The sequence below is a fragment of the Staurois parvus genome, unplaced genomic scaffold (genome assembly GCF_062004578.1).
Source record: "Staurois parvus isolate SC_StPar_1 unplaced genomic scaffold, SC_StPar_1.0 ptg000230l, whole genome shotgun sequence".
Lineage (NCBI taxonomy): Eukaryota > Metazoa > Chordata > Amphibia > Anura > Ranidae > Staurois > Staurois parvus.
This window is the reverse complement of record NW_028318026.1, coordinates 1,907,266-1,922,173: the sequence shown is the minus strand read 5'-3', so window position 1 is coordinate 1,922,173 and position 14,908 is coordinate 1,907,266. Positions and strand designations below refer to the sequence as shown.

Here is a 14,908-nt window from a genome sequence, read left to right as displayed (position 1 = left end):
TTTTGCTGTTACTAATCAGTCTTTTTTTTTTGTTTTGGATTCCTCAAATCAGTGCATTACCAAATGCACACATCTGTCAGATACTAGGTCTGTGTTTTTAAACAATCCTTACCCGCTTTCTTCCAAATCTCCTCTGGCACATATCCAGAAGCAGGCCTATGAAGGAATTCCCGATGTGACTCTGTAGAGGAGGAAGGGGAAAAAAAAGAACATTTGTGAGTATTGCTCATTTATAAGTACTTCAGACTGACAGTAAAACCCACTCCGTTATCATGCTGCAAGTATTGTCTCCAGCACACAGAAATCTCATTGTCACAGCTGTTTCATGCCTTCTGTAGGAATGTCTGCAGTGTACACCATGACATTCTTTGACAGATCGCAAATATTCTGAAGGAAAGAATGTAAATTGATGTTTATACACTAGGCAACACTGGAAATAGCTGTGCCTGCATTTAAATTCATAAAAGCCAACGTCATGCTTGGCAATCTGAGCTTAAAGGTACGTTGACACTATTTTTGTTTATTCTCCTTTATCGTTAAAAAAAATGTACTAATGGCTCCAATAATAGCAGAAGCCTATGCAGTTTTAAAGAGTTTATATTTGTTTTTTTTACAATTATAATGTAGGACAACCATGGAAATCCTGTTCAAAGGTACAAACAGCAGCCAACTGAATTGGCATGATGGAGGTCTCAGCTTTTGGAACTCATTTTGCAACAACTCTCTTTGGGCCAGATAGAGAAATGTACTCATCAGTAAATCTTATGGCAGTCTGTTTTATTTTGTACATGACTGAAAGGTGTAATCTAATCCAAAGAAGGAAACAGCAGGGTGGTCTTTTTCCCTTTTGTACCACTGCACTCCTTAAGTGAGATTTTGTTACGGGGAATAAAATATTGGAACTCAAGGTCTGACAAGACATTCTGCACTATATCATGTACAGTACATAATACATACTTTTTCATGTACTTGCACATACATTACTCAGCTTGTCCGACACTTCTTAAAGCCCTTTATGTGTATGTAAAGTCAAAATCTAATTTTAGTATTTGGCATCATAATTCATTTTATACAGTTTTTGATTCTGTTGCAAAGTTTCCTACGTGTAGATCTAGTCAATAACAGGACTTCCTGTTGCAGTCTAACAATGCAACAGCTGCTGCCTCGTAATTAGCAGCAGTACTGTCAGCCTGCTGCTCGTCAGGTCTATCAGATAGGCCATCCAACAGCCAACTCAAAGAGCTTGATGTACTAAAACCGGAGTATGCGAAATATGATGCAGCTCTGCATAGAAACCAATCGGCTTCCATTTTGTTTTTTTGTCAAAGCTTAATTGAATAAGCTGAAGTTAGAAACCGGTTGGCTACCATGCAGAGCTGCACAAGATTTTGCACTCTCCAGTTTTAGTAAATCAACCCCAACGAGTCCACATGGCAGGCTGACAACACTGCTAGTAATCAGAAAGCAGCAACTTATCGTTACCAAGCCGCAGCAGGAAGTCTTGTTACTGACAACCTCTATGGGTAAGAAAATTTGGAACAGATGAATGAAAAAAATGCTTAAGAAAACTGTATACATAATGCCAGACATACTGAAAAAATAGGTTTACTATTTAAAGTATAACTGAAGGCAAATGGTTTTTTTTTTTAGTTCTTGACAGAATGGAGAAGGATTAGACCACCTGCCAGGTTTTACTGCAGTCTGTGTACCCGTTAGGGAGATTCACCCTCTCTATTTGTCATGTTTAGGGCTATCATTGAAAGTGAAAGTAAAAGAACATTCCAAATTTTGGGTAGTCCCCAGAACAGTAATAGAGAGGACAGTCTAATGTGAACACTAGATCTGGTGACAGCCAGGGATAACCTCACTTTGGAGGGATTTCCTCTCACTTCCTGTTTTGGCTATAGGACAGGAAGTGAAGGGAAATCTCCCCAATGGGATACAGATGCAAAAAAACTTCACAGGGGTTATACCCTACTCTAACCCTTAAGAGCTAGGCAGCGCTCAAGTTCTCAATATATTGGAAGTGATTGCGAGTGCAGAAGCATGTAAAAGCAGCTAGCATATAAAAGGTAAAACCTCAACACCTTAAAAAGATCCAGGTAAAAGTAATAGAGTCACATGTGATCATACAATATGGAATAAAGATGGCCGCTGGCCTTCCTCGCGGCCGTGTGCGGTGTGACATCACTCCGGTGGGCTCACTGACGCGTTTCGTGCACCAGCACGTTGTCAAAGGGGTGACATCAACCATCATGTGAGTCTATTACTTTTACCTGGATCTTTTTAGCCTACAAATTAATAAAACATACTACACTATTGGCACAAATTTGTTCTCTGGCTTGGTCATTACGAGCCCTATAAGGTGGAACCATCTTTGGATCTGGAGCCATTACTTGGAGCTGTTTCTGAGGGGTATGTGAGCGGAGTGGGACCCCTGTGTGTGAGCAACATCATCCTGATTGTCCACATTTGAGCCTGATGACCCCACAGCCCTCGACCAGACCTAGATGACCCTATTATAGGATATACATATAATGTGCATATTATATGTGCTTCTGGTAAGTGCATAACCTTACTGGCTCTTGGCACCTGCAATTACCAGCACGGAGCACGGATCACCCCTTTTTATGGACTGCTATATTTCTAGATTGGACTAATCACAGTTGTCACCCTAATATTTAGCATTGACGCGTTGCTATAAGACGCAACCATCACTTCACTATTTCTGCGCCCCCAGTAGCGCTCACTTTTAACATAATTTTACATTATTTTACTACTATTATTATTATTGGTTATCTTATGTTCTTTAGCGCTGCATATTTATCGCTTTTAACTCTCAAGTTCTGCAGAAAATGTTGAAGGACAGCCCACCCTTCCTGTGTATTCATGGAAACTTTAGGAACTCTTTCAATTCAGTTATCAGTAAACAGTTGCATAAGTAAGGAGGGGTGGCTCAATCTTCAGTTTTCTCAGTAGAAGTTGAGATCTGTTATTTTTGGGAAAAAGGGCTTGCATCAATACCTACACGATAAATGCAATATAAACACCAATTTTGTTAAACTGGACATGCAATATGGTATTATACAAAGGGAACGTTTTTATGTTTGATTTTCCTTTTTTTTCCCATTTCATACTGTGATTTTTTTTTAATCTTCCAAAAAACAAATAAGGGGTTTTAAAGAACGCATCAAGGCAATTGTTTTTGTATTCTTCAATGGATATAGTATTACAGGAAAATGAGAGAGTGTTTTCAGTAAGTACACATTTTGAGTTATTATTGTAATGTTTACCTGAAATTGATTTTTTATGCAATTTTCACATTTTTACCAGCTTGCTATTCGATATTTTCATGATTGCATTTCATAGTTCACAGTATTGAAGATTCTCCCTCTAGTGGTTATTTGTAAAGCAAACAAGTGTGTCTAACACTCGTTGCGGAATGAATGTCGAGATAAATTAGCTACACCTAGGTATTGTATGGTTTGCAGTCAGTCTGAACAAACTGATTAGGGCAGATTTACTAAAGGAGAAAAGACTGTTCATTTAGCTTAGAAAATGGAGTGAAGCTATGCAAATCTAAATATTCAATCATGTGCAAATAAAATAGGATTTTGCTTGCACATGATTGGATGACAGCATTAAAGATTAACTCCAAAAGGCAGCTAAATAGACAAAGAATTTGTAGCAAGACTGCTTGGTCAAGATCGCTGGGTCAAAACCCAGACTGCCGATTGGAAGATGAAGGATCGGCAGCAAACAAATGATTCATCACTCTTCTTTCTCCTCCTCTCAGCTTTTGCACTGTTATGCCTCATGCACACTGGATGCTTTGGCCATTTCTCCTAGATGCCCTTCCTACTGCAAGTGGAGTTTTGGCAGAAAAAAATGCTTAACGCTTGTAAACGTGTGTCATGTGTTTAGGTGTGTCAAGAGCTTGGGTGTTAATTCATTTCACTTCCATTATTCTGGCCACTGAAATTAATTAATGCTCAAGAACTAAATGTGCCTAGCGTTAATGCACATTTAGATACGTGAAGTAGTTTTTCTGGCAAAAACGCCACTGCTCCTGGACACACTGGCAGTGTTTTTTTTTGCCTCTTAACCTCCCTGGCGGTATTCCCGAGTTTAGCTCGGGGTTAACTTTCAGTACCAAAAGCGGTAACCCTGAGCTACACTCGGGATTACCCTGCAGCGTTGCTCAGGGATTCCCTCCAGCACTTACCTTGTCCTTCGCTCCCGCGATGTCCCCCCTGCAGGGTCCCCGGCCATCTCCTCCGGCTGATGCCGGCATCTGTCTTCCGGGTTCCATTCCCTGCGAGCGTCGGGACGTACGGGGACTGAACCGGCAGGAAATTTAAAAATGTTAAAAAGTGACATTCACTAAATACACTAAAATCACACAGTATAACATTACTGTATCAAAGCATTTCACATACATTTAGTCCCTAGTGCTTTGTCCTGTGCCCTGCCTGCATTTTTACTGTTCTTTCTGCCTTGAAACTGAGAAATGTCCATGGCAATCAAAAAGCGTCCCTTTAGGTCAAAAGCGGTTTTAGACCAGCTAGAGAACAGCGATAGTAAATTAGAACTACTTGCAGAATTGAGTGATAATGATTTGTGGGGAAATTCGTCATCAGACACTGAAAACGATTTTGCAACTAAGCTCAGTTATGTGTGAACTTGAATTAAATTTATTATTATTATATTATTTTTTTATGATTATTTATTATATTATAATTTATAATTTCGTGTTTTAAATTTTACCATACCCGGGATGTTTACTAGACTCTTGTTTGGACAGATTTCAGTGAGTTATTCCTAAAAATTACAGGCCTACAATAAAAAAATGACATGTTTCCATGCAAAAAAATGTACCGCTTTGAGCACAGAAATATTGACATAATCAGACCGCTAGGGAGGTTAACACCTACATGTGCATGGACGCATAGGCTAACATGCAGGGGAATTTAAAGGCAGAAAAAAAATGCCAGATGCCCCTAAGAGCAGCCTTAAAAACATCCAGTGTGCATGAGGCCTTAGCACATGTGCACTTCAGCAGAGTCTGACTGGTTCTAGGTGCTGACACTCCCTCTCTAAAGTCTGAGTGATGCTGTACAGGGAACTGCAGAAGGCTACTATCAACACAAATCCAGTTATGTAAACCATATTTGCATTGCAAAATACATTACACAAGTATTGCTGAATCGACTTTTTTTTATTTTACAGCTGTCAGTAAAGATGAACCCCAGGCAGGTATAAAAAAAAAACTCAAAACAAGTGCAATTATGCATTCTGGAATTATATGTCAGTGAAATAGATATGATTTTTTAATTGTGGCAGCAGAGTACCATGTTATGAAGGTCAATTAACCCTTAGCCAAAGAACAAACAGAAGACTATAGCTGGCTATAGATATATTGAAATTCGATTGGTTCAGCAGGGACCGGCTAAACTTTGATCCATCTAAGGTCATTCTTGTTCCAAAAGAAGTCGATCTAATGACAGACATCTCTTGAACTGGCTTGTTGGAAAATGGTCTCTCATTCAGCACTGCAACCAAATGGCTGCAGCACAGATCAGGAGTCCCTACTGTGAAAATACAATGCAGCAGGGAGGATTCCTCCATGTGGATGGGGAATCTGTTCAGTTTTTTCGATCAGCCCACTGATCCATTTAATGCCAGCCTAAGAACATAACAAAAGGTGTCCTGCTTATGAACGCTTCAACAATTTCCCTTATTTAGTGACAGAAATCAATTCATCCTTCTCTAAGCATAAAAATAACAAAAAAAAAAACCACAAAGGAAAAATCTAAAATAAATTGACTTCCCAGGGTTGGACATAGCTTGGTGTTGATGCCTATAGTAGTGGTTACAATTAAAAGCTGTTTTGTGTAGTGTTGCAGTCCACTATGTGTGCAAATATAATCAGAGTGAGTTTTAGTATCACAGAAAATGTATAAGTAAATATGCTGCCTCCATATCTTTATTCCCTTCTTGCTTTGAATCGAGTGCACAAGAAGGTACGGTTTTGCTATGTTTTGTTATACGTTTTTGTTTTCTTTCTATCTGTATATAATGTGAGCCAGGGTATGCCCAATTGGCTCTGTTTAGTACTTCTGTATATGATAAAAATCAATAAAAAAAGGTTGGAAAAAAGTACAAATATTAACTGTAAAATTAACTTTATCTGATCACAAAAATAAATAAATGACTGCTTTAATTAATTAGCACCCCGTTATCAACATATTATAATATTAACCCTTTAGCCATGATATAAAGCAATAAAAAAATGACAGTGATCTCTCTAAGGAAGAAAAAAAACAGATTTTTAAGACTAACTCGCCATCATGACAATGTATTTCACTTCCTAAACTGTGGACTGAAGTGCAGTCTGCCTGCAGAAACCGAAAACTATTGTTACAGTGGCTTCAGCAGCCCCATTATCTGATTGCTTTCCAGTAGTCATACTGGCAAGTGTACAATCCTGTGATGTAATAAAGCACTCTGTAACTGTGTTTGTTCCTCACTGTACTTTGAACTGACGATGTCTTTATCAATAAAGGGTTTACCTCATAAACCGCTCTTCCGTGAGAATGAAATGACATGCTGTAACCATAGAAATATTTCAGAGCAGAGGGAGAAAACGCGTCCAAGAACAGATTAGGCAAGCTGCTGAACAGCTGTGAAAAATATATGACAAAACTATGTGGTATTACAAATTAGGCACTAAAAATACTTTGTTATGATTTTCATCAGATTCAAATTATATCTGATTATTTGCAGTGTTATTCTATCTGGGAGGCTGCTAGCCAAAATACTGGAGTTAAAAATTAAGCTACAGGGAAAAAGACATATAATCATCTAAAGAGACGGCGTGACGGCCTAACCCAGGGTTCTCCACAAACAAGCATTTATTACCATAAGTGCAAGCTATCAGTCTACTGACTAGACCCACATAAATAGTTATAATGGCTATAGACGTCTATTCAACACTGCCTGTTGTGGTCAGATTGTCTCCAATATTGCTGGACTTTAACGATTAATAAAGGAAATTATATTATTTTTATATGCATGTTCAGCTCAATGTAAACAACCTTACTGAGGTATGTAATGTTAAAGAAAAAATACTTCTTTCTATTTATAGTTTAGTTGTATATAGACAGGTGGTGGCCATATGTGGTTGTTTTACATATATGCATACATGCTGTGTTTTCTGATTTTGCTTTTCACAAGACATTGTACTCTTAATTGGCTTATGCTGTATTCACTTTCTTGAAGCGGTCATTCAGCAAGGATGCTCTCTGTACTATATGACATGCAAACCTGTTTTTTAGAGAGAGAACTTGCAAATTTTTTGAAAATAAGTCCCAGCAAGCACATAAAAATATAAAAGCAAAAGAAAACAATGGCTTTCAGGTGAATTTTACATTACACTATCTAAAGTCATTTCTTTTTTAAGATCTGGGTATAATAGGAGGGGGTTAGAACCTCTCTGGCTTTTATTGTTGTCTGTGCCTTACCCTGAGAGATTCGCCCTCTCTAAATACCCTGGTGATCATTGCTACTGAGACTAGAGTGAGTGAAAGACTAGAGCTGGACATAGGCGTTCAGGGACTAGCCGAATATCAATCCATGTGTGGCTGCTCCTGCTTTACAAAGGTTTTTTAACGATTGATTTCTGTGAATTGGGCTTGTTGGGATTTTTATTTTCAATCCAAGGCTGCAGCCACTGATCAGTGTATTCTGACAGCAGAAAGAATACATAGACATAGCAAGGAGGATTTCCCTATCCACCCAACTGTGTGGATGGAGGAATCCATTGGCCATAGATGGATGTCTTTTATTTTCCATTCAGTGCAGCGGGGAGTAACTCTTCACTACACCATCCAAAAGTGCTTTAGACATACTTTAACTTGGGCTACAAATCCTCAACAGATCCTCAAAGACAAAATATCTTTCAAATATGTAAAATATTATGTAATGACAAGCATCCTGTTTGATTACTTTTTTTAGACTAAGCTTACTATGTGTAACTGAAACTTTTAAGTGTAGCTGCTTGTGGCATAGTGGCATGGCACGACCCCTGCTACAAGGCATAAGATACTATTCCCCCAGTTAGGAACACTGACGTAATTCACAACGGTATCATTTCAAGCTTTTATGAAAAGAAGCAAAGCATCCATTTCTGTGTTCTCAAAATATGAGGATTTAAGCAAAATATATATTGTGAAATAAAAACAGGAGTGGTTACATGGTTTGTTTTCATTCAAAACTCCACATCTAGGCTTGGTCAATAAATTTTAGTGGGTCGTCCTAACAGGGGAATCAGTTGCCAAAACAAGGGCAATAAAAAGAAAATCTCTCAGTGTAAAAGCAATTCTCATGTTTGTGTTTTGGCAGACACTTCTGTGGAAAGTATAACATAAGCGATGAATAATATACGTTGAAGAGGAGATAAACATGTTCAAATAATTCCAACCAAATGCATATGAAGTGTTGTATGTGTAGACATTAGATAAACAGCCAAGGTCAATAAAAACTGCAGATTCTTTTCTGAATTCTGACTTGGCTTTGTGAACCCATCTCCTGCGTAGAGGTGTGCTTGGAACATGTTGGCTGAGAGCTTACAGAAAACTGGTCATGAGAGAAATATGGCGACTGCCATTGATGATTTCATTTAAAAAATGCTGGTTCCCTAGATAAACTTCTAGTTTCAAAACATTCTGAATCAGTGACCATGAACAAATAGGCAGATCAGTGTTGTGGCTTCCCTCTGAATTCAGTGGAAGTATGCGTATTCCTAGTCAGTGGCTTGGAGGACGTAAAAATATTGCATTTTCAGAAGAAGGTTAGCAATGACATCCCTTGGATATCTTCCATGTCATGCTTCAATTTTGCATTGACTGGCTTTTTAAACCACTCCTGCATTCATTTAGTGGAAATGGTTAATGGTGGTACCTGACACTGATATACATCGAAAAGAGGAACAGCATCACACGAGACCTGTAGTGCTACTCCTCGATCGTGTGGATTTTTTTTAGCATCCCCTTATCTCACTAAAGTATCTAAAATTAAAAACAAAACTGTTATATATTGCAGATTACCAGCCCATAGATTTGGTGGCTGTATTTGTTTTCACTTAGGCTAAGAACTTTTTAGCAAATACAGAAAACACCTATTGATCTTGCCAGACATGCAGTGTCCTTGTGACTTCCTGTAAACTGTAAGAACGAACCTTATCTTTTGTGTGTAAACTAGTCCCCTTAATTCGCTATGAAATGAAAATGACCAGGGCAGACATGTTCTGATGTCAGCCTGTGTGACAGAAGTACAGAAAGGAGCACCAGACCAAATTTGGATAAGAGTCCAAAATAATTTTAATTGTTGATTAAAAAAGTCATATTAATACACCTCCTCTACGCAGCTAAGAACAATATAACTAGTCTATGGAAAACCACATAATCCCCTTCTCTAGCAAGAGTAATCGCCAATCTTAATCTTCAATGTGAAAGAACAGAGTTTCTCTAGCTCTAATCTTTCATACAACAAATTTTACAAAGCCTGGCATATATGGGCACTTCACCCAAAATGCACATTTCAAATATGACGGCATTTACCTTTTTTCTTTGGAGTACAACAAACAATCATATAAAAACAACCTAGCTGACTTAGATAAATGGAAGTGAACGCTTTCCCAATAAGCCGCTGTACACTCAAGATAACCAACAAAAATCCTTATACAAATATGAGATAAAACAGTGCAGCGCTAATAAATGTCAGGATAAAATAAATAGAAATTATAACAAAATCAATATAATATACCCAAATGATACAAGTAAATATACTCGGGTAACTATAATAAAATATATAAAAAAGCAAAGTCTGTTGTTTCTTTGGAGTACAACAAACAATCATATAAAAACAACCCAGCTGACTTGACTGGTATGTTTAATTATTTTGAACCCAGAATTGCAATGGTTACTCTCTCTCCCCCTTCCCCACCCCCTAACTCTCCGCCATTCCATCCTCTCCCCCCCCCCCCCCCCCTCATCCCCAACACCTCTTTGAGTATGCTGTTCTGTGTGACAACCATGGTTCCCTTTAAAAATAAGATAAAGAGTAGACATCAAAGTACAGAAAATAGGTTATTCACAGAATCACAGAAAGTAAATGAAAGAGCCTGAACAATGAAAACTAGTATAGCCACTACAATTTATGGACTGGTAAGCTGCAATATATTATATTTGTTTTTTGTATAGGTACACATTAACACCTATTACAGTTGGGTCAGTCTCTCCACACAAGGCCATGTTTTTGGGTGGCTGTGAAGAAAATACAAAAATGCATTAGTGTACAGAGACCCATGAGTTATTCTAATGTACCTAGGGGGACAGCATCTGGATTCACTGGACTCTGTTGTCTGGAATGGCTGGTGCTGCTGCTACCTTTTTTTAAATCCTCGGCATCACTGTACCGCCTGATCCAGTAATTGAGCTCTTCGCGATCTGCTTCCTGACATTTCCGTAGCACAGTGAGGGATCGTCTTGTTTTTTCTATCATATCCATTATGCAGTTTAAAAGCTAAAAGAAAAAATGGGGGGAAAATTACATAAATTCAATGTGTACTTAACACTGCAATAAAGCATTATGCATACAGGCATTTTTTTAGGTATGTTATCTCAACATAGCAACCCTGGTAATCAATCAATTAATCAATCAATCAATCAGGCAAAAAGTTATTTGCTAACGCTATCCAACAAACTTGTTCTATGGCTGGAAAGACCAATAAGTTAATCTCTAATGTTGATATTAATTATCCACTACAACCATAGTTAGCAAGTAATGCACAATGAAGCCTCTCGATTCTGCACGGTACCTCCATTTCTGAGAACGGAGGAGGAGCTCAGAATGATTCAACACTTGGGCTGAATTTTCATATGTTCAAAATGAGTCATCTTTAGTATAAGAATACCAGCAACTACTGCGATATAGCATGTTGATGGGTGTAAAGAAATACTCAAAATTTAAGTGTGAGCTTCCCATTACATAGGTAAAGGGAAGTCTCTTTAAATGAAAATATATGGTATATGATCATCTATGTGTGAATAATATGGTCCAGGTGTTTAAAAAGTAGTTTTTTGTTTATGCTCTATGTACTTAAAGCAGCCACACTCGCTTTTTACATATACTTGCTTTTCTTCTTCTTCATCCGAATTTTATGGCAGACATAACTTACTAGCAGCGCATGCAGGCAGCGCATGCAATGTATGCAAATGAGGATTTTGGACTTAAATGTGTGGCAGGTCTCCAAAGGGAATCATTAATAAAAATGGTGTAAGATCGTACAGCACTTGTATGTTGTTAAAATGGTGAATTGTACTGTGCATCTGCTTTTTGCTGAGCATTAGCGAACATTTCTTGATTCCACTATTCAATTATCTGCCCATTCGTAAATAGGTTCTTACTTTGTATTGTAATTGATTTTCCTGCAATAGTTATTTAGTATTGATGGCCGTAAAATATACCACAGAATTCAAGTAAATATATGTAAATCATGTGCAAAATGACATTACTTTACAACAATGATCCACAATAACCACTACGGCAAATCTATGACAACCTACTTTTAAGGGTTTCAAACCCAACTGCCCTTGAGTACATGCCCCAATTGTTCCTTAGACTAAATGTGTAGTTAGAATCTTCCACTATGACCAATGTATATTACAGTCCTGCCTTTTTTTCCTCTCAGCATAAAAGTATAATGACTCAAAAAGACACAAGATCTGTCTGTGAACATGCAACATTCATTAAGCCGAGCTTTCAAACACTAGGAAAGTACTTTCATCTGCCATCTGTGATGATGGTAGAGTTATTCGTTTTAAATATATTATGACTTAGTAATTCTGCTTCCTTGAAATTTGCATAGGGCTGCTGCAAACAGGGACTGGAATGTGTGTCATTATTTAGCTCCCGACAACAGTGCGTGAAGACAATGTACAACGTATAAAGATGATATACTGTAAATTAGTTAGGCAACTGAAGCGTGGCAAAGGGAGAATAATCAATTCAGGCAGCTACTTTGGAAAGCGCTGAGAAATTGTCTGAACTGAGCAATACTGTTTAGAGAAAGCCTTGCTATAAATCTGTTTTCTCTTCTCTGTTGCAAAAAGTCGGATACTAGACAAGTATATATACACAATTTACGCAGCGCTTTACATATATATATATATATATATACATATATACACACACATACACATAAACACTCACCGGCAACTTTAATAGGTACACCTTGCTAGTGGCAAGAAAATCTCTCCCACACCATTACACCACCACCACCAGCCTGAACCATTGATACAAAACAGGATGTGTCCATGCTTTTATGTTGTTTATGCCAAATTCTGACCCTACCACCTGAATGTCACAGCACCCAGTCTTTCCATCCTCCTCCTTTCCTCCTCTGACTTCAACAAGGCATTATCATCCACACAACTGCTGCTTGCTGGATATTTTATCTTTTTTGGATCATTCTCTGTAAATCCTAGAGATTTTTGTGTGCGAAAATCCCAGTAGATCAGCAGTGTTTGAAATTCTGAGACCAGCTTATCTGGCAGCAACAACCATTCCACGTTCAAAGTCACTTAAATTCCTTCTCTCCCCCATTCTGATGTTTTTTTGAACTTCAGCAAGTCATCTTCACCATGTCTAGATGCCTAAATGCATTGAGTTGCTGCCATGTGATTGGCTGTTTAGCAGTTTGTGTTACCAAGTAATTGAAAAGGTGTACCTAATAAAGTCGCCGGTGAGACTGTGTGTGTATATATATATATATATATGTATATATTGTACATTCACATCAGTCCCTGTCCTCAAGAAGCTCACAATCTAAGGGTCCCTAGCTCACATTCATACATACACATACTAGGGTTAATTTAGACAGGATCGAATTAACCTACCAGCATGTCTTTGGAGTTTGGGAGGAGACCAGAATACCCGGAGGAAACCTATGCAGGTACAGGGAGAATATGCAAATTTTAGGCAAGTAGTGTCGTGGTTGAGATTTACCCCAATGACCCTCGTGCTGCAGAAGTGCTAACCACTTTGCCATTGTGCATAGACACACATACTGTATATGGGCAAACATATATGCATCTGCCTATTAAAGATTCTATCCAGTTATAATGCTAATTAACATTTCCGATATGACTTGATATGATGAAAGTTTTTTCCTTTTAATCTACAAAGTGCACAACAACTCCCTTCAACTGCTTCAGGTCCAGAAGCACATATAAAGGCCGAATACATAGAGAAAACTAGCGTCAAAGGCCTCTGGTACATGACTGATACTTAACATGCTGATGGTAAACTGTAACTAAGAAAACATTTATCTAAATCTCTACTGATATAGAGCAGCTTTTATCCAGAAAGACCATGATTATAAAGACATGAAACAAACTCATGGCAAGGGAAGAGGGTAATGTTTCGGCCTGACATGGGACTCCTAAATATGTGAAATACTGAACAAAAACAATCAGACCAGTAGTAAAATCCAAGTGAGAAAGTTTATTAACCCCCCTGGCAGTATTCCCGAGTGTAGCTCGGGGTTAACTTTCAGTACCAAAAGCGGTAACCCCGAGCTACACTCGGGATTACTCTACAGCATTGCTCAGGGATTCTCTCCAGCACTTACCTTGTCCTGCGCTCCCGCGATGTCCACCCTGCCGCGTCCCCGGCCATCTTCTCCAGCCAATGCAGGCATCCATCTTCCGAGTTCCATTCCCTGCGAGGGTCGGGACATACGGGACATACGGGGGACAGAACCGGTGGGAAATTAAAAATTTTTAAAAGTGACTTTCACTCAATACACTAAAATCTCATAGTAAAACATTACTGTATCAAAGCATTTCACATACATCTTGTCCCTAGTGCTTTTTCCTGTCCCCTGCCTACATTTTTACTGTTCTTTCTGCCTGGAAACTGAGAAACGTCCATGGCGTCCAAAAAGCGTCCCTTTAGGTCAAAAGCGGCTTTAGACCAGCTAGAGAACAGCGATAGTAAATCAGAATCACTTGCAGAATTGAGTGATAATGATTAGTGGGGAAATTCATCATCAGACACTGAAAACGATTTTGCGACTGAGCTCAGTGATGTGCGAACTTGGCGCTATATTTCAAATTTCAGTGTTTTTTGTTTGATTACATTATTGAATTAAATGTATTATTATATTATTATTTTTTATGATTATTTATTATATTATAATTTATAATTTCGTGTTTTAAATTTTATCATACTCGGGATGTTTACTAGACTCTTGTTCGGACAGATTTCAGTGAGTTATTCCTAAGAATTACAGGCCTACAATAAAAAAACAACATATTTCCATGCAAAAAAATGTACTGCTTTGAGCACAGAAATACTGACATAATCAGACCAATAGGGAGATTAATAAAAGTCCTCTAACAAACCAACATGTTTCGGGGTCTATAGGAGACCCCCTTCATCAGGGCTATAAAACATGGGAATGCATACAAAATGAAATTATAACAAGCAACAATTGCATTATCTGTATTTTAAGTGAGGTTTCTCGATTTGTTAACTTTAACTGGTCTGGCCTTTGCTTTGTATTTTTGTATATATAAAATGCCATCTAATTGACTTTTGGTTCAAGAGCTGCCTTTCTAAAATCATTCTACGTTGGGATGTGGAGCCCTAAGGCCTCATAGATGAAGCCTGGGCATTTTGGATCTAGTGCTATTAAACCCACAAATGCTCTTTTGAATATAGTCTGTGTTGGGACAAAAGTTGGACCTTCTGCTTTTATTGATCATGACTGTTGTCTCTCTATGTGCCAACATAATGATCAGTTTAATTAGAAACAATTTAACTCCAATTCAATTAGTTGCCT

The 14,908-nt window shown here is 38.1% G+C and overlaps 1 protein-coding gene across 9 annotated transcripts in view; it reads right to left on the bottom strand.

The window, feature by feature from the left end:
* The window catches only part of RUNX1T1 (RUNX1 partner transcriptional co-repressor 1), a 200,120-nt gene that overhangs the window by 18,148 nt on the left and 167,064 nt on the right, over window positions 1-14,908 (bottom strand). For 6 of the 9 annotated variants that reach the window (XM_089679680.1, XM_089679678.1, XM_089679676.1 and 3 more), the window contains exons 8-11: window positions 13,694-13,783; window positions 12,960-13,007; window positions 10,386-10,584; window positions 113-181 (exon numbers count right to left, since the gene is read on the bottom strand). In XM_089679680.1, the coding sequence (XP_089535806.1) occupies window positions 113-181; window positions 10,386-10,584; window positions 12,960-13,007; window positions 13,694-13,783 (406 nt within the window). The remainder of the gene's footprint in view (window positions 1-112; window positions 182-10,385; window positions 10,585-12,959; window positions 13,008-13,693; window positions 13,784-14,908) is intronic. The other 3 variants (XM_089679675.1, XM_089679677.1, XM_089679679.1) reach the window with 3 other exon arrangements.